We start from the raw sequence: 21,668 nt of genomic DNA on the forward strand, positions 1-21,668 counted from the left end.
ACAGTAATTTGCCCTGTGGGATTATTGGCACAGGTGTCAGTGTTTCATATCTGTCTTTCGTTGCTTCTGATCTTGTTTTCACCTGGCAGACTTCCAGACAGTTCCCACTAGCACAGAGAGAGCGAGAGAGACAGAATCATCTTAACATATATCCATATTCCTCCTAATGACTTTCTCGGACCCCAACTTTTATCTGTTAAAGAAGTTACTTTAATGCATAAACCTGTATCACAAAATTTCTCAAACAAAATCTTGACAAAAAAGGGTTGCTGTTTCACACTTAACATTACGAAAAATCCAAAAAAGTGAAACACATGGAAAAGAATATATTCCCTGTTCTAAGGTATGCATGTATAAATCCTCAACAATAACCAAATAATTTTCAAACGGTTTCAATATAAAAACAGCTTGTTTTTATGACTCCTGAAGGCCTTCTTGTAACTGGACAGAGGTCAGTGAACCAGACTGAATCATAAAGATGCCACATACTGTAAAAAAAATAAATACATTCAATTTGCCTGCATTTCTTGACAACTTTTTTCCCTCCAGTTCTCGAGATGAACTAAGCCCTTCTGACACCTACCTATGCCACTCTTCATTTGTCGCTCCTTAAAATTAGAGTCAGGGGTAGCAAGATTTACATAAAATCAAACACTTGCAAAGGGTGTTCAAATTATGCCCTACTTGTCTTTTATCAAATGTCCCTTACTAGTGTTCCCAGACTACAATACAATGTGCTTCATGCAGGGATGCCACAAACTAAGAAAAGCAATGCCCTTCTATAAACCTTTGTTGATTCTAACTGGAAGCATCATTATTCTTCTGGACTCCAAAAGGGAGCATTAAAAAGGGAGGCATCCTTGGGATCCCTACTTCCCCACGCAAGGAATACAAGTTAAGCTCCTGACACTTCATCCACAGAGATGCCACTGTCCAGTGCTTGAAACTCCGCCCAAACTCAGATCACCAATGACACAGGCAGACAACTTGGCCAACTTTAATACAAACTTTTTTTTTTACTTTTCTGAAAGATCTGTTGTAAACTTAAGTGACAATTAAATTGAGTAAACTGTGTCCAACATTCACAAACACAAACTGTGTCCAAAGCTGCACTACTTGCTGGGCTACTATTTCTACCCACAAATATCTCCAGTAACCAACAACCAATAAATTAACAAATTCAACAGCATATATCTTCACTACAAAAAAATCTACTTTGTAACAAGGCTTTCCCATGGAGGCCATTTTTCCCTTTACTGAAAGGCCAATTACTTGAGGAGTAGCAGAAACACCTGAAGGTGGCTGCCGGTTTACTCTAGCTTGTAAGATGGCAACCCATCCAAGAGTGCATCCACAGTGACACCATCAACCATGCAGCCATTAACAGAGTTTCACCTTTACACCCTGTTATGCTGTAATAGTGGTAAAGAGGTGGTTAGCCTGAGGCTGTCACTCATTTTTGCCAGTAAAACAAGTCTGCAAAAAGCTCAATCTCCCCATAGAAGCAGATACTTTCAAGTTAGGTCTTCTGGTCTCCCCATGGGGCAGTAATGGCTCATGCAACCCTTAGATATGTCCCAACTTTTTCACCCAGGAAGAGGCAGTTAGTGCCTCTTCATTCTTCCCCCTCCTCCACCAGCGTATCTAGTGCTGCACTCTGGGGTGTCAATAATCAACACACCGCCCACTGCTTGTACTCAATGGAATGCCAGACAAAAAGTGTTTTAGTGACATCCTTTGACTCTGTTAGTAGATGATGCCAGCCTCAGATGTAGGCAATAACATGCATTTTCACTTTATGCAATAATATGAGTGGAAACAGCAGTTTCTTACCCTTTAACATCAGGAAATAAAACAAGGACTTCTAACAAAAATAGAAGCATTTTTTGTGCTGCATGAACCTTTAAGTTAACCATTTATAATTTTTTTCTTTAACAGATGCTGTGTATGACTGCGCCGCCCTCTACCACAGAAACTACAGAATTTCTGGTGTATATAAACTTCCAGCAGATGAATTTCTTGGAACTCCAGAGATACAGGTGAGTTTGGTTTCATCAGGCAACATACTACAGTCATTCTCAGGACTGCTGCACTGTTTTAATGTTTTTACTAATGCAGTCCGGCTAGCACACTTCTGATCTCAGGATTTAGACCAAGAGTGTTGCCTGGTGTACACGATACACTTTGCACACAGTCCCCCTCCTCTAAAACACAGAAAACAGCAACACACACATTAACATTTTGAATTCACTGTACTCCATGAATGTAAGCTGAAAGCTTTACATGCTATCTTTCTGAGAAACGGGGAATTTTGTGCGAGAGAGAGATTCATTGAGGATTCTATCTGGAGAACTGTTTAACTACACAGCACTATCCAGGTCAAACAGCCAGCAAAGGCAGCAGAGAAAAGGCTATATAGCTCTCTCTCTCTATATATATATATATATATATATATATATATATGTGTGTGTGTGTATATATATATATATATATATATATATATATATATATAGGTTCATAGGTTGATACTAGGCTATCTGCCCTAGGGCATTTATAAGCCTAGCCAGAGTTTGTTTAGCTTTCGCCACCCTTTTAGATTAGTTGACTGTGCCTCTGTATAGTAGGTCACAGAAGGTAGCCCTTTTAAGGTTAGTTTACTGTACACCTCTGTCAAGCAGGGACACAGAAGAGATCACAGGGGTAAACTTATGATCTCCCATCCACTCATCAAGATTTCTCTTGAAGAGGGTCAGTGAGGGGCTCTGCCTAACATGGATTGGGATTTTGTTCCAGAGTGAGGGGAGACTCTGGGATATGAATCTGTCCCTCCAGCATGTCCTATTTATTTCTGTGCTGAGGTTCAAGTCCCTGGAGCATGTAGCTCTAAGGGATTTGGATTTACTGAGGTGAAGCATGTCCATTAATTCTGGGTTGGACATGGCTTTATACGTCAGACGCAGATCACCTCTGAGTAAGCGGTACGCAACTAAGTAGAGCTGGAGTTTCTTTAGCCGAGTTGCATAGGGCATCTGTTTGAGCCCCTTGATCCACTTGGTGAGGTACAGTTGGGGTCTTTCAAGTTGCTGCAGGTGTCGGGTAAGGTACATCCAAAATGGGGCATTGTATTCAATTATGGGCCTGATAAGTGATGAGTAGAGGGGCACAATGACCTCTGTTGATCTAGATGTGAATCCTTTCATGATAAGGTGGGCTATATAGAAGGTCTTTCTAACCACTTTGGCAATGTGATTGTCAAAGGAGAGATTGCTATCTACTTGGGTCCCCAAGTCCCTAATTACTTCTTCCGTATTTAATGGATTACCACCCTATGTGGTAATTTGTGGGCACTTTGTTTTTCCCAAAGGGGATGACTATGCACTTTTTGGCATTTAGCTTTAGGCCATGGCTCTGGCACCAGTTATCCGTCTCTGTGAGACCCTTTTGGAGGACTTGTGTCAGCCGGAGAGTCTATTATGGCACCCAGTTTGCAGTCATCTGCGAACTTGGTCAGCCATAGTCCACTCGTGTTAGCCTGTACCTCTGAGAAATATATACCGAACAAGAGAGGTCCCAGGACTGAGCCTTGTGGGACTCCACTTGTAACTGGTTTAGAGTCTGACATGGCACCTGCTATTCTGACCATGTGGGTTCTATCCCTCAGCCAGTCTGCAACACATCTTGTGACATAGGGGTTGATATTTAAGCTGGTGAGCTTATTTATGATGCCCGAGTGGGTTATTGTGTCAAAGGCTTTTGCGAGGTCCAGGTAGGCTGTGTGGACTACCTTCCTTTCATCTATGGCTTTGGTAACTGTTTCAAAGAAGTCGACCAGGTTCAAGAGTCAAGATCTGCCCTTAAAGCCGAATTGGGTAGGATCCAGTGTCTGGAGGTTCCCAATGTCTTTGTTTATGATTTCCATGATGATACGCTCCATAGCTTTGCAGACCAGGCTAGTCAGGCTTATAGGGAGATAGTTTTCGGGGTCTGTTGTGGCACCACCTTTGTGGAGTGGGACCACTGTTGCTGTACGCCATTCCTTGGGTACATATCCTGTAGTAAGGCTGAGACTGAACAGTGAGTTTATATGAGGGTTTAGTTCTTCTTGGAGCTCGTGTAAGACGCAGCCTGGGACACGGTCTGGTCCCATTGATGCTGTGTTTTTTGCTTTGGAGAGGGCAGCTCTCACCTGTGCATCTGTGATCTCAGGAAGGCTACACTCTGTTGGGATAGACATTTGCTCTTTTGGGGGGGGAAGGGGGGAAACGTTTGCACTGAACCTTTCTGCCAGGATGTTGGCAATGTCTGTGGGTTCAGTGTATTTTTTGTCATTTTGCACTAACTCAGAGCATATCTGGGAGTTGCCTCCCAGGTTTCTGACATAACTAAAGAAGGCCTTGTGATTATCTTTAGTGTCCTGTGCAATTTTTCTTTCGAAGCTGGCCTGAGATGATTTTATGAGGAATCGTAGTTTCTTGCTAGTACTGATCAGAGATGCCTTCCCTTTTTGGGATTTTGCTCTATCAAGTAGCAGCTTTCTTCTTCTGTTGTACAGCTTATTTATGGCCGGGGTCCACCAGACAGGTCTCCTGCCTTTGGAGGAGTGAGTCTTGGTTTTATTTGGGATAGCATGCTCCATGCATTCCTGTAGGTGTCCATAGAATGCTTTTGTAAAGGATTCTGCATTTTGGACCGTATTTTCCACTGGCCCGGGGGCTTTGAAGGATTCCACCTTGGTTTTGAGAAGTGTGAAGTTTGCATTTGAGAAGTTGTTCACCGTGGTTTCCTTGGCTAGGGGTGGGGATGGAATATGGATGTCCAGTGAGATTAGTTTATGGTCTGATCTTACCGATGAGGGGTATACCTCTGGTGTGGAACATAGAGACCCCATGTTGGTGATGATCAGAGCCAATGTGTTTCCCCCTCTTGTGGGAGTGGTGATCAGTTGTTCCATAGCATTTGAGTTTATAAATTCTAGGAACCGTTGGGCGAGGGTATTTGGGCTTGAGTAGTTTTCCCAATCAATGTTTGGGTAGTTGAAGTCACCCAATATAATGGTGTTTGGGGAGACCTTCATATTCTCCAGTGTTCTCAGGAAAGCCGAGTGAGGTTCCTGTGTTTGGGAGGGTGGTCTGTAGCAGGCTACAAACTGAAAGGCAGTTTTGCCCACTGTTAGTTGCACATGGATGGTCTCTGATGCTTTGTGCAGTGCCACTAACCTGGAGGTGTGGGTATCTTTGATAAATATGGATACACCCCCTCCTTTTGTGGTTCGGTCTGAGTTTTGGGGCTGGAAAGCATGGTACGAAGTATAACCTGTTAGTGCTGGGGTGCTCTCGGGAGCCTTGAACCTGGTTTCTGTTACTGCACAGATATCGATATTCTCCATACTGATGAGAGTCTCGAGTGCTTGCTTCATGAGGTTTAGACTTCTGACGTTGAGCAGCATTACCCTTAGTTTTTTTTCTTTGTGTTGTCTATGGAGGTGGGATTGTCTTTTGAGCCTTGCCTAAAAAAGGCACTATGGGGGGAGGCAAGAGCCTTTGCCAGTATTCGAAAACCCAGGGGTGACAGGTGCAAGCCGTTCCTAACGAAGCAACGTGGCTTGTCGAGCATATCATCCCAGGCTGACAGACACTGGATCCCCTTTGAATGACACCAATACTTTAGCCAATTGTTAAAATTTATAATTTTGTCTTTATACTGTGGCATCATTCTTGGTGAGGGTAAGATGCTACTCAAGGTCAGGGTCATACCGGCCTGGGCTACATGCTCAGAGAGCTCCTCTATGTCTTTTTTCATGTAGTCCAGGGAAGTACGTCTCAGGTCATTCACACCAGCATGGACAATGACGGAGTCATATTTGTACTTGCTTTGAAGTGACCTGAGTGCTTGTGTTATGTGGCGGATCCTGGCACCCGACAGGCAGCTTACAGTGACCTTCTCCTTGTAAATATATATATGCTCTTAACAGATACTTGAGGCATGTCTTGGCTAGAAAAAATTCACCTCCCAGGTTGACTGCTGTGGAGTCAGCTAGACCTATGTCATAACAACAAATGGTTACCCTTAATTTTTAAGGATTTAAACTGTTTTTAAATGCCTCAGATGATAGCATTATATGCAACACTACCAGAAAGCACCCTTAAGAGCTGTCAGATCTAGGTAAGATTACTGTACTCAGGTAGAACTATTTAGATCAGTACATGTATTAAAACTGCACAGAAGACTTCAGACCTGTTTTGCGCACACACTCTCAGACATGAGCTCTGCTGATGCTCTTCCTTGTACTAAACCTACTACTACATACTAATCCAAAACATACCTCAAACTGCCTTTCATCTTATTGGCAAATTTATAAGCAAGGATTTTTTTACATGACTTTACTAAACATACACTTTAATAAGAACCTTAATTTATCTCTAAAGAATTTTGCTCATGTATACACTAATTTGTTCCTTCAAATGCCAATTTATTGCAATATTGTCACTTTGTATTTTTCCTACTGACTTGTACTTTTGTAATTTTCTATGTTGTAACTTTAATTGTAATTGTAAATTGGAGCTTTTCTCCCCAGGACTCCATTGAAAACGAGCTCCTCATGGCCCAGTGGACCACCCTGGCAAACAAACTGCAAATAAATAAATAAATAAAATATGAAAGCAATTATGGATTTTAACCTGCCAATCAACAGCTTCAGGTCTGCACAAGTTGTGTTTGTTTTAGATGTTCACCTTCCCAGTACTTCAAAACACTGGTGTCTACAACTTGTTTTATTTTTCAGGATTATTAACATGTCAAGTCTTGCAATGAGGCAGCTGACATACTAGTCCCATACAAATGGGGAATGGTGAAGGTGATATAAACAAAACTATAACAGTACACAAAGACCACTTAACCTGTAGCTTGATCATTTCCTATTTGCCGATTCCCTAAGAGATCAAAAGTTCCCATCAAGACTGTTGGATCTCAACCCCACATTTTCTTGAACTGCAGTACAGGGTTTTAAGTAACAACTGTCGGATAAACATCATCTGTTATGTTCCCTACGGTCTCGCCTTATATCATCAAACCGTGTGTTTTTGTTTTGCATACATTTCATTCACTTTCACAAGATGCTTTGTTTTCCAGGTGTTCTGTGATATGGAAACAAATGACGGTGGATGGACAGTTATTCAACGACGCAAAGTAGGCCTGACCTCATTTCATCGAGACTGGAAACAGTATAAGCAAGGATTTGGAACTCTTTCAGGAGATTTCTGGCTTGGAAATGAGCACATTTTCCGAATGACTAGGCAACCTTCAGTACTTCGTATAGATATAGAGGTAATATACCAAACAGAAATTTAATTTAACCAAAAATTATGCTGGCTATCCAAGGCACATTATGGGAATAGTTATCAGCCATTTAACAATGTATATTTTTATGCACTTGTGTAACTATCTAACTAACCATCCATCAGCCTGATGGGTAGACAGGTTCAAAGTCTTTCTTCAGGCAGTACCCTTGCCAAAGCCAACATATACAGGTAACACAAACAACAAGGTGGTCTGGTCTGTGTTTCCTTTATAGTCATGACCCAGGCAAAAGAGAACACAAACAATCTAAAACAACAAGCTATTTATTTATTTGTCTTTGTCTACCAGGAAAGACTGACTAGGCAAAGCCCATTTTCAGTTGAGTCAGAGAGAAAAGCTCCAGCAGATACAATTAATATACTCAGGACAAGACATTTTTTTTACAAAGATACATTACGTAGATAGTTCTTAAAATAACTAGCTTCTGTTTTCACTCTGGGAGAGCTGAAGTTAAATTGTTGAGTGTGCAGCCATCTTAGAAGTCCTCAGTTCTTAAAAACTCTACATATAAACAGATAACTGTTCTGTGGTGACATTATATAAGGATAAAATGGATATTTCCTCTGTTGTGACATTATACAAGATATTAAATTCCAAGTACAAAACATTTAGTATGGAAACAGTTAATGTGTGATATACGTGAACAGACATTACATATAACATACAAGACACAGGTAAGGAAGGTTATTGTACAGATGTTAGGAACAAATAAGGAGTAAGTGTGAAACATTAGTTGGCAGGCAGATAGCAATTAAAGCCAGAATAAAAACAGGCATTGTACAGCTGATGAGTCAAGCATTGCGAGGTTAAGAACACTAGAATATTACTGACACAGAACCTGATTATAAGAAAATGGTAGAGAGTATTTAAAGGACATGGATCAAGTGGGAAGGGCAGGAACAAATTGACATGTAAAGTTAGAATTAAGGTAGGAAGGAAATTGAGCAGGAATGTTACAAAGGTTTGTTGTGCAGAAAAGGATAGAGATTTTATAAAGGGACAGGGGTTTATGACCTTACAAAGGAAAATGGAGTTACCCTTGTGTGAAGCATGTGCAGGACTGTGTGTGGTTTACGTGTTGTTTTAGTAGGGCTTGAAGGTGAAGAGTTTCATGGTGTGTTTTAGGTATGTTGGAATGGTGTTCTAGAATTTACAGAAGTAATGAGAATATAGCGAGTCACCTACTGAGTTTTAGACTTTGTTGGGATTACTAAGAGTCAGTCGCGGTAGTACGGCGGTAGCATTGTTACCTCACAGCAAGAGGTTCTCCCGTTTGATTCTCGGCTTGGCTTGGGAGTGCCTTCTCCGTGGAGTCTGCATGTCCTCCCAGCAGTTGGGTAGCATTCAAAAGACATATGTCCGTAAATGGGCGTGCCTTCACTGAAGGTTGGGCGTCGAGCTGGCACCTCGGCGTTTTGTAAAAATCTAAAAATCATTAGCGGACCGGAGTTCCGGTGTGGTGACCCCTTACCAGGAAAAAGCCAAAAGACAAACTAAGAGCTTACTGGTTGAGGGAAGGTCAGGACCTGGAGAGTGGTGCTACAGGGTATTTATAAGTGCTGGATATTTTTCTTGCATATGTATAACATACAGTGCAGTAATAAGTTGTGAGTATGTTACAGGGCTTTGTAATAATGAGTCTTATACGTAAGGCTGGCAGCACATGTGACAATAGTAACAGGAGGAGAGTTTAGCTTTACATGTAGTATTGGGAGAAAGTAGGTAGATGGTAGTGTTCATCTTGAATCATCTGTCAGGTAGTTGTTGGTTCAACAGAGAGAACAGAGTTTTTGGTGTTTTTTTTTACTGGTTTGTGATGTGTGTTGGTCAAATCTGAAGTTAATGTCAATTAGAACTCCCAGAAGTTTTTTTTGGTGTAATTAAAGTTTCAGTTTATGCGTTGTTAGATAAGGTTATTTTAAAAGATTGTGCTTCATTTTGAAATTGTTTAGGACTGAAGAGCATAACTTTTTATTTAGAAGTTATTTTAACCAGTTTTTGTAGCAGATGGCACCAACACCTGCTCATTTGGTTTCCTGTCAAGCCTAAGTATATTAAATCCAGGGGGCTAACTTCATTATCTAATACAGGTTTCTTGAACCAGGTTTCAGTAGTAATTAGTGCATCAGGGAGTGAGTAGCTAGATATGCCTAAATGTCTTGGATTTGTTACATATACCTCTAACATTTATAAGCACAAGATTGGATTCAGAGGTAGATGAGGATGTAGATCTAAAAGCATATGTAGTTGTGTTCGCAGGGTTAGTGGGTTGCTGTTTAGTGGAAGTGGGACTGTGGTGAAAGTTTCTGCTGAGTTTCTGGGTGGAATTGTGTATAAATGTGTAAAGCCATTCATATTTTAGCTCAAGTTTTACTGTCATTTTCTTGGTAAGGACTTCACTTAAAGTATCTGTACTTGAAGTCAGAGAAAGTAAAATGGTACAGGTAAGGTGATATTTTGTGGAAGCTCTGACATGAGGTATAGTGTGGTAATTGTGGGTAATTAGGGATAAAATTTATCAGTATGGGAGAGATACAATAGCTAGTGAGATGTGTTAGTGCAGTGAGAATACAAAATAGCAGCACACTGGTTAGAAGCACCATCAATAATGGTGATAACAGAGTTCGATAAAAATTAGTATATTATATGATGGGAGACTGATGGGATAAATGAGAGAATATTATTAACGATTTGCTTAAAAGTACTGTCAGGGAGAGGGATAAGAAGTATGAAATGCTGGTCAGTACGGCAGGAAGAGTATTTTAATGATGTTAGATGGAAGTGGGAATAGGTGAATATCAAGAACATTGATTGTATAATAGTAGTAAGGTATTTTGGACAGGTACAGGGATTGGGTGCCACAAGTGACAAGTGGAGATGAGTACCATATTTGCTGGAGGAAGGTGGAAATCAGGGATAGCAGAGCGAAGCATAGTGGGGCTTACTTCACAATGCAATCTGTTTATAGCTGTTGCAAAACCACTAACATGAAACACAAAATCAAACACGTTTTCTTTCATGGGTGGATAAAATAAATGCTGAAACGTTCAGAATTTATTATTTTATTTATTATTTAACATTTGTTAATCAGAACAAAATGTTCATCATGTTGAAAATATACCAATTTAAATTTATCATACTGAAATTATTTAAATTTAAATGCATGTTTTTTCCCCCTATTAGGACTGGGAAGGAAACGCACGCTACGCTGAATATAAATATTTTACGATTTCTAATGAACTGAACAGTTACAAAATGCTCTTGGATGGCTACAGTGGAAACGCAGGCCGTGATTCTATGAGGTACCACAACAACACAGCATTTAGCACTAAAGACAGAGACAATGACAAATGTGTTGACGATTGTGCTGGACTTAGAAAAGGTAAAGAAATAACAAACAAATGAAACTATGAAAATATGACACAATGCAGTATACCAAATGACTAAAGAAAACAAGATCAAGAATGATGTACTGTTAGTCTATGATGCTAGTGAACTGGGTTTTGAACGGCAAGGATGCCAAAAGAGCCATGTGAGTATGGATCTATTGTGTAACAGTATGAATCCTCTCTCTGCGGATTTGAACAAAATCACTCTCAGTCAGAGGCAAAGTGTTAGAGAAGATCTGCAGACATATGGGCATCAAACTGATGCCACTGAACATTTACTGCCATAAGGTAGGTTCTGGAACTTTCTTTGCCATGGCAAACATCAGCAGCCTAGTATATAAATGTTGTTGTTGTTTTGTCTTTCGGCTTTTCCTGGTTAGGGGTCGCCAGAGCGGAACTCCGGTCCGCTAATGATTGGCAGTAGATTTTTACGTGCCGAGTTGCCAACCCTGACGCACAACCTTCAACGAAGGTACGCCCATTCACGCATGTCTCCACACAGAAGACGCTTTAGCTGAGAATCGAACAGGACAACGTCTTACTGTGAGGCGACAACGCTACCGCAGCACTACCACCGCAGTTCTTCCACAACCGCAGTTCTTCCAGTGTCTTACTGTGAGGCGACAATGCTACCGCAGCACCACCACCGCAGTAGCCTAGTATATAAATGTAACAAAGGTAAATACCTAAAAATTAACTCTAAAGTCTCGTACCTTTAGGGTAAATGGCACTGATGATGTGCTACTTTGCAGTTATACTGTAAGTAACAGGGTGGAAAAAGGTGCTCTGAGTAAAAAAAGGGTGAAGTTCTTAGTTCCAATTGTGTAAAAGTGCTTTTGATGTTATATTTTGTATGTTTAGTCATTTTACCTCTGGAAGATTTTGTGTCCGATTTTGTTACTGTGATCTGTGAGTAACAAGGAACTAAGTGTATGTTGCATTCTCATTATGGTAACACTTCAATAGTTTAGGACAGTGAAAATGCCTAGTAAAACTGAAAGGTAGGAGAAAGCTGCCAATTGCAGCAGGGAACTAAGGATGCAGAAGGGCAACCAGGCATACAAAAGTATTAACAGTAAAATATTTTGTGTATGTGCTGCAGCAATGCATGTACTTAATACAACTGTTAAATGGGTTTGAGAAGACCTACAGGAAACAGCTGGCTTGGGAGATGGGGGATTAAGTATCTAAAGATGCTCTCCTCAGCAGGAATTACATCAATTAAAATTTATCTTACTAAAATGATTTACATTTAAATGCACAGTGGGCACAAAGCCAGTGGGGAAACACAACAGACTACCTTCAAGAGATAGGGAGTTTATACATGTTGCAGCTGTACATGCCAGCAATTCAAGAAAGGACATCAAATACCCTTCAAAAGCTACAGCATAAAAATGGGGACCAGTGCCCATGCTTCATGCCTAGCAGCTGAGCGAGAAACATGGAAGGGGGGACATGACTGGACAAATCAGCAGTGGTGGCATGTTAGGAGAGAGAAAACAAGGAAAAATTATCACAAAATATGATTTTACTGTACTTTTGAATGCTGTACTCTAAGCACATCTGGAAAGAGACATACATTTTAACATTTAATGAATAATTCTTATTTACTATACAATCTCCAATAACAATCACAAAGTAAGACTTTACTTTTGTGTGGCCTGCCAGCACCAGAGTTACAGGTGTGATGTGACAAATGCAGCAAGAAATGCAGGTAACACTTAGAACACGCACAAAGATCAGCACCAGCCTACCTTAATTCAGAAACTAGTTTTAACTACAGTTAGACATGAAATGTGATGACTTCCTTGCACTATTTCTACAGGTATTGCATGTTACAATATCAACTAAAGCTGTGCATAAATAAGCAACAGAGGAAACTTTCTGAATTATTAAACTCTGACATTACAAAAAAGTACTTCTGAGTTAACTAGCAAAGGTCAGAGATCTGGAGAAGCAGTCAAAAGATTTAATACCAGCAAAATGGCAGACAATTACCAATTAAACTACTCTCATGTCTGTTCCTGGGATGCACCTTTACTATAGTCGGCTTTAACAGATTTTCCACCATGTCCTATTGCACCTGAACCCACTTGCATCATATGCCTCACATCTGATGGTAGAGGAAGACTTTCACACATTTTTTTAACTGTGCAATACAATATGGTGATGTGAAGTTTAAAGATCTCTTTCATGAAGACAGACGCAAGTATGCATGCATACCATACTACTCTCCATAGGGTCATAAATGAAATAAGAACAAGGCATGAATAACGTGACAGAACTAGTCCTAGCAGTATCATATGAAACAGACATCAAGTATTTCCTGAAGCTGAAATCTGGTGATAAAAAGTTTAAAAGACAGTTCTGTTTTCTTTTTAAAAAAAAAAAATGTGAGGCTTTCTTGGACTTGGTGTATAAAGCAGAGTTTAGAATCTCAAGGGACTCCTCTTAAAAGTAAAGACGTTCTCTAGAAGCTAAAGACTTTACTTATACGTGCTCCAGACACTTGTTCTTTATGAGTGAACTAGTTTTGACATGTTAATTTATTTACCCACTGACAGAAAGAACAATTCCTTGTGCCAAGTCACAGAGCAGGGTGTCACACTTTCTAATCTGTCTCTTTTACCTGTTCTAAATGAGAGTTCTGAGCAATGTTATCTCACTACCACCACCTCACTTCAGCAGAAAGTCTAGACACTAACAGTGATAATTCTTCCTAATCCCTGTATCATTACAGAGCATAAATCTCTGCATGCTTTACTGCAGTGGCCATCATACCGTATAAAAGTTACTACTTACTGAGAACTGCTCCATTACATTTTTTATTCTTTTTGTAATGTTTGTTCCCACTTTTCTGTTGCTCTTCCACACAGTGCTACCTGAGCACCTCCTTTGTCTTCCATTCAACCCCCACCTCAGGCCATGACATGTACGGGATTACCCCCCCCCCCCCGACACACAGATCTGTTAAGAGATCTGCTTAAAAAAGAAACTAGTAAGAACTAGGCCTCTGGTATCCTTTCCTATCAGTCATTTAATTGTTCTGCTTTTGGCTTTTCTCGGTTAGGGGTTGCCACAGCGGAACTCCCGTCCGCTAATGATTGGCAGTTGATTTTTATGGTGCCAAGGTGCCAGTTCAACGCCCAACCTTAAACGCATGTCTTTCGAATGCCACTCGACCACAGGGAGGACATGCAGACTCCACACAGAAGGCGCTCCAGATGGGAATCGAACAGGAGAACCTCTTGCTGTGAGGTTGCTACCACTGCACCACCGCGGCTCCTATCAGACATTTAATGATCATAGCAAATGTACTCCAGGGTTTCTATAACTACCTTTCCTCACAAGTTCTTGCTTCTGCCTTGAACACACATCAAAAGCACCACAGACACAAATTCAATAGTTATATGGGCCAGCTGACACTCTGCCCTTTTTAGAACAAATCCTGCAAAAGTCAGTTCAAGGAAGGAGAGATAAAAGGGAGCAGCACATATCATGTATGACTTCACACTTCTGGTTTACTTCAGATAACTTGATACTGTGTCCAAGGTGACAAAACAATCATTTCAGAGGGCAGACAGCAGCAACCAGCATGGTAACAAAGACCAAACCCCCTAATAACATAAACAGTAAAGTATACATAATAAAAACAACTATCACTTGTATAAGCAAAAGCAGTCCAACAAAGTAACACATCCAAGGGAAAACAACGTGTTTGTTTTATAAAGCCAACAAATCTTTCAAACTGACTGCTTTTACCAATATATAACCAGTATATAAATGAGAAGAACTGAGTCCTGATGTCAACAACTCAAAATTGTAATTATATAATTAAGTATATATCTGATTATACATAAACTGCTGTTTGAACTCTGCTTACAACCCAGATCTGGTAGGTACAAGTCCCACATTTGTAATAAACTTTACTGGAAAACTGCTTAAACCTCAATACTGCAGATGTGGCTATGTATTCAAATACTGTTCTACTCTTAAGTGTAAGCTGGTTTAAACATTGTTGAACTTCCAAAAAGTATATACTGTTCAAACCTATCCCTTTACGTGTTAACTCCCTTTGACTATATAAATGTTGCTAGATTCATCAGGACTAAATCTCAGCTGTTCTCAGATTTACACTTTCAAAAATTGTTTATATTTAAGTATGGAGCTGCATTCAACTGACCTCTCAATAAAATAACTCTTTTTCCCTGTTGTTACTGCATACCTCACACTACTGTACTGAATGGAGTGCACAGACTACACTCCAATATTTGGAGAAAGACAATTTATTTCAGAGCTACTTTAGTGAGGCACCCGATCTTAACAAATGTTAAGCACCCCCTGCTTAACTTGTTGAGGTCGGGTCTTAGAGTAGGTAATCAAATCTGCCAGTACTGATCAGCAAAGTCAGCGGCATAATAAAAAATATTTATTTCTGCCTGCTGTGTGTACCGATAATGTGTCCCTCACTTCCTCTCTTATAAAGTAGCTAGAATAAAAGGATGTAAAGATATAAAGTTTGAAATTCAAATGAATGCCATTATTTAGTGACTTCAATCCTCAGTGATTTGTCTGAAAACTAAATATTTCATGAGTAACATATCAAACATATAAGGCAAAAATTTGGACATTCTGCAATAAACAGGCATGGTAAAGTGAGTGTAAACATAACAGTTTTTACATTGTCTTACTCTCAGTTTTTACATCGTCTTACTGACAGTACTTGCTATATGCTTTATGGCTTTAAAAGTTTACAAAACACTTAGCATTTCTTTCTCTCTTTTTTATAACTAGTAGTACATAGAACAGATAAAGCTCCATGCACTACAAAAATTATGATCAGGTCTCCAAATCATAACCCTTAGGTATGTGAGCTTGACATGGATGCCAAGATTCACCTCTTGGGCTTTAGTCTAGAGGTGAATTTCTTGGCAACCGTATCTTCAACACACAAGATAATAGGTTATGACTGGTGACCCTCTCTTAGTCCTCTATTGTGAGCTCATTTTCATATTATTTTTAACTCTGTTTTTGTCCCCAGGCAGTAGATTTAAAGGTTCCCTGGATCAGTCAATCTACCCAGTTAACAAAAATAAGTAAGCAAATAAATAAATTGATTAAAAGTGATAGATAGTTAATTAGAAAGCTTAGTTATGTGATAACATCATTAGTTCACTATGATTCTGAATCAGAACAAACAGTATAAAGTAACCCTTTCAAGTGATTTAATTAAGTGCTCAGTTTTAGTGAAAGTCACTAATCACAATGAAATGACTGACAAATGCACATGAAGTACACAGATTATGACTTGCAGGTATGATATGCATGCTTTACCACAAAATGCAAACATCCTGTAACAGTGCATTAAAACAAGAACAATGCACCTCCTCAGCCTGCTTTAAGTAACTACTAAGTTAATCACAATGAAATGAACAACTTGGGAACAGTCTGAAAGTACGACAAAGACGCAGTAAAAGTCTGTGAGCACAAAAAACTATACCCTGTAGATCTGGATTTGACTGTCTCAGTCTCTATTTGCATGCACAAATCTTAGTACTTCATAACCACGCAAAAGCTGCCAATCTTCCCAACATTCACCCACACACAGTTCTGTCCAATAGATCCTGTCAACTAAAAAACAATATTAATACATTTATACTAAAAAGTAACATACTTATATACTTATCTTAGCAATGTTATCTTAAAATTGCACCAGGTGTTCAACAATGCTGTTTGGCACCAAAAGAAATCTACTGGATGCAGCTCTACAGCTTATTTAGACCTTGTCTAATTTGTCTTATATTACTTATGGAGCTTTTCTCCCCAGGTTTCTGCTGAAAAGGGGTCTTGCACCCAGTCAAACTTTCCTGGTATACAAATGTCAAATAAATAATATAAATAAATGAAAAAACACAACAATTACACAGCTAATTCACTTCATATATTTAGATGGTTTAGACCTCAAAGCTGTATTGCACACACAGATCAACAAAGAAAAGTTCTGAGGAAATAAAATGGCAAAAATATTAATTCCATCATTTAGAGTATGCTCTTCCACTTTCAGCCTTGTATTTTCAAGACAATAAACACTTACTCCAAACAGTACTTAATGAGGTGTGTCACCTTAACAATGTCTCCTTGATTCAGAAATGGAATTACTCTAACCATGCAAAGGACAAAGTTGGTATTTGCCTATTTCAGCAACAGCATACCTGGCCTGCCATCAGCACATACTCGTATTTAAATTACTGTAGGTGGAACTCCGCCCTTCTCTAGCACACCAATTGATAGCAGCAAGACAACATTATGCAATGGAGTCCAATGATCACAATGCCCTTACACTGAACAAATTTACCTTTGTGTCAATACTGGGAAAGAGGATGTTTAGCACGGTTGTATCAGTTAGTTGAAGCAGAGAGCCTGCTAACATCAGGAGATGAACAAAAACTATTTACCTTAAAGAACTGAAGAGCTTCAACAAATAGTCATTGAAATCCTAACGTCACATATATAACAGTTAATCTCAAATGTCCCACAGAATCACACTGACAGAAAGGATAACTGCATATTAAATATATATATATATATATATATATATATATATATATATATATATATATATATATATATATATATATATATATATTTACATAAACTCATTTTCAACCCCTTACTGTGTCCATCCCTATCCTCTGCCTTTAAAATGCACTAACCTAACAGAACACTAAGATCTAACAACCAAAATCTAATAGAATTATACAAACCAAGTCGTCCCTCTGGAAAAAATCTCCTATCCTATGGTCTAGCTCGTCTCTGGAACTCTCTTCCACCACTCATTCGTACCATCTCCAATCACTCTACATTCAAACAATCTCTTCACTCTTACCTATTATCCAAGTGGGAATGCTCCTGTTCTTACCTATTATCCAAGTGGGAATGCTCCTGTTCTTACCTATTATTCCAGGTGGGAATGCTCCTGTTCTTACCTATTATCCCAGTGGGAATGCTCCTGTTCTTACCTATTATCCAGGTGGGAATGCTCCTGTTCTCACCTATTATCCAGGTGGGAATGCTCCTGTTCTCACCTATTATCCAGGTGGGAATGCTCCTGTTCTCATCCGACATAATTTACACCAGCAAGCTTATTCTCCACCTCTCTGGCCACTTCCATTCTACCTCTCCTACCACAATCTCTCTCTGCTCGTACTAACTATACATCCTCTCTAAACTGTACCTTTATGTGTCATGTTTTAAAGTTTCATAAAAACTAATAATCCTCTGAATACTATATTAAACAGTTGAAATAATTATATTCAAACTAAAACCTATTTGTAATCTGATACTAGAACTGTTCTCATACACTAAATTGTATCACTTGTAAATTTTGTATCTTAACCAAAAACCTATTCAACCTGGTTTCTGGAACTTGTTACATGTTAACTATTTCTGAGGAAGCTGGTTTTGGGACTGACGAAAAGCTATAGTTTGAAGGCTTAAATAAACTGGTGTTTGTTTTAAAGAGATTTTCATCGGATTTTTATCGGAATTTAATCATTTGTGGATTACATCTGGTCGGTAGACTTGCTGCATCAGTTTCGCATTTCTGTGGATTCCATTTGGCGGTTTCCAGGCTGTTTGGTCCTTGTGTGGTTTAGGAGTGAGTTTGTTCTTTCAATTTCTTGGTTTCTGGAACTACATTACTTGTTATGTCACTTGTAAATATTGTAATTATAATGTATAAACTATTGTAACTTGTTGATGGAGCTTTTCTCCCCAGGACTCCATTGAAAATGGGTTCATCTTGGCCCAATGGAAATAAATAAATAAATATTTATATATGTGTGTGTGTGTATATATATGTATGTGTGTGTATATATATATATATATATATATATATATACATATATACATATATACATATACATACACACACATACACACACATACACACACACACATATATATATATAGTTCCACTTTATAATTTCAAAATACTGAAATATCGAACTTAAGTATCTCGAAACTATAAAGCTGAATTTTATAAATACCGAAACCCCAAAACCGTGAAATTTAAAATTGTGAATGTAAACACACCATACACCACACAACACATATACACCATCCTTCTGACACTACAACAAACAAACAAAACACGCACAAACACAAAAACACATATAAACAAACCTACCCTACAAATAAGCAGGGGGGCAAGCCCCCCTGCGCCTCCCCCGCTACTTATATATACTAACTCCAAGGTCACACCAAACAGAAAAAGACAGTAAACTCACCACTCTACAGTCCCCTCGCACACACACACACATCACATATATACAAACACCGCCAATGTCAACACTTAAATGCTCTTACTTTCACCTACCTATCCTAACCCACACCTAAAACTTCCAATCATACTCACATACACTCTAATACCTACCCAAAACCCTTAAAAATATTCACTTACCTCAATCTCCAGCCAAATCCACACACCAAACTGTACATCAGGCACACAGTACATCCCACGTCACGTATCAGAACACCATAACCGCGACTTTCAACATTTTGTGGTTATGAAGTGTCAGTATTTAGAAGATTCAACTTTATGGTCTCAAAACACTGAAAAAAAAAAAAAAAATATATATATATATATATATATATATGTAGATTCACTTTATAATCTCGAAATACTGAAATATCGAATTTCAGCATTTCCAGACTACAAAGTCGAATCTGCAAAATGCCAAATCCCCAAAACCGCGAAAGTAAAAATCGCGAAGTTACACACACCATACACCACACCACACATACACCAACCTACCCACACTACAAATAAGAAACAAAACACAAACAAACACAAAAGCACAAATTAACAAACCTACATTATAAATAAGCAGGGGGGCAAGCCCCCCTGCACCACCATGTGGAGGCTGAGCCATCCACACCCCCGCTACTTATATATACTAACTCCGAGATCGCATCAAACAGAAAAAGACAGTAAACTCACAACTAGACATTCTACAGTCCCTCACACACATACATCACATATACATATATATATATATATATATAAACACCACCACTTTCAGCACTTAAACACTCATACTTTTACCTACCTACCCTAACCCACACATACGACTTCCAAACACACTCACATACACTCAAACACCTACCCAAAAGCCTTACAAAATAGTAATTTACCTTAAATTCCATCTAAATCCACACACTAAACTTTACACCACCCAAGCAATACATTCCACATCACATACCGGAAAACCATAACCGTTAATTTGACATTTCCGGATTCAGGGTTATGCACTTTCGCTATTATGAAAATTTGACTTTACAGTCTCAAAATACTGAAATTCGATATTTCAGTACTTCAAGATTATAAAGTGAACCTATATATATATATATATATATATATATATATATATATATATATATATATATATATACACACAAAGTCCACAAGTATGTTTAAAAAAAAAAAACAAAAGAAAAAACTCAAGTTTTATTGTAAAGGCCAACAAAAGTCGTATGGTGTACATTCTACTCATAAATAAGTGCAACAAAAAACTATATATCCCTTTGTGATGGTACCTAAAGGAAAAACGTAGAAAATACCTGCTTTCCAAGTCTTAAGAGTTCCACCAACAAAGGGACATAGCCTCTTTGCAGAAAGTCCAGAAATTCTCTTCTGGGCAGAAGTTAAGCTCTACAAACACGTCTATAAATAACTCTCTTTTCTCTCTCTCTCTCTGAATTCCTCTGTAGGAAGGCATCCTGATTTCTCACACCACAGTAATTCTTCTCACTACATCACACCATCCCCCTCCATGAAAGACAAACGTCACTCCGAATCGGTAGGGCTATATCCTTCTTCTTAAACTGTAGATAACTGTGTAACGTGTTATATTAACTAAAACATGCAAAAATCCTCAATACCTAACAAAAATGCTACCTGTTTACTTAAAACAATGGTTCTTTATATATAATATGGTGTTTTGGACATAATATTTACATATTTTTAAAACAATAATTCTATCTACAAAATTTATTAATTATCATTTTGAGGGACCATAATGGCAAGAATTACCACAATACACATACACACGCAAGATGGCTCACTCTGTGATTGTTAAAAAAACAAACAAGCAAAAAAAACTGTCTGCTTTTGCTGCCAACTTTACCACTCGCAAAGAGGATTATGATTGGGTGTTTAATCATTACCAATGTATTTGAGACACAGACGCCAATTCACCTCGAGACCAATGCCCAAGAGTAAATCTTGGCATCTACATGAAGAACAAATAAGGATTACAAATAGTGAATTCCAATTGTAGTGCATGAAGCTCGCCTGGTATGCTGAAGCCTATAAGGTCAAAAAGAGTTGGACTAAATAGAACACTTAAATAACAATAACATATCTAGTCTGCTCAAGTACTCTAACTACCACTCTGTGATCACTGTTCCTGCACCTCCTGAATTTGCAAGCATTACAAAAATATCCATTTTTATTGCTCTGTACAGCCTAATCCAGAAGCTGTTCTATTTGTCCATTACCTGGTAAAAGAAACCATACTTTCTCATGTTCAGGCTGAAGTTTAGAGGTCATTAATCTTCCCACTCTCTCTCACCCATTTTTCAGTTCACAAAATTCATTCTTAATGTTCATCACTCTTAATGATATTGTGGATTTCCCCACATCCTCCCTTTTTTTTCCTGTTACCTACACAAAACAGCCCCTGCCACTCTGAGTACAACTTCCTTTCCTTATTAAATTACTGGCTTTCCACCAACTCTCATAAATCTTTTTTTTTTTTGGTAAGGACTCCAAAAATGGATGCAGTATTCAAGAATGAGCTAAACAATAAGACAACATTCTTATTCCTGGGATTTATGACACACTGCAAGTACAACACAGAT

At 38.8% G+C, this 21,668-nt stretch overlaps 2 protein-coding genes across 3 annotated transcripts in view; one reads left to right on the forward strand and one right to left on the reverse strand.

The window, feature by feature from the left end:
* Positions 1 to 21,668, reverse strand: part of MTOR (mechanistic target of rapamycin kinase) — a 4,577,509-nt gene that overhangs the window by 2,643,919 nt on the left and 1,911,922 nt on the right. The window lies entirely within an intron of this gene.
* The window catches only part of ANGPTL7 (angiopoietin like 7), a 45,684-nt gene that overhangs the window by 20,156 nt on the left and 3,860 nt on the right, over positions 1 to 21,668 (forward strand). The window contains exons 2-4 of the mRNA XM_044063224.1: positions 1,939 to 2,039; positions 7,129 to 7,323; positions 10,540 to 10,738. Of these exons, the coding sequence (XP_043919159.1) occupies positions 1,939 to 2,039; positions 7,129 to 7,323; positions 10,540 to 10,738 (495 nt within the window). The remainder of the gene's footprint in view (positions 1 to 1,938; positions 2,040 to 7,128; positions 7,324 to 10,539; positions 10,739 to 21,668) is intronic.

Source organism: Protopterus annectens, chromosome 2.part1 (genome assembly GCF_019279795.1).
Source record: "Protopterus annectens isolate FY-2018-M chromosome 2.part1, PAN1.0, whole genome shotgun sequence".
In the NCBI taxonomy this organism is placed as follows: Eukaryota; Metazoa; Chordata; order Ceratodontiformes; family Protopteridae; genus Protopterus; species Protopterus annectens.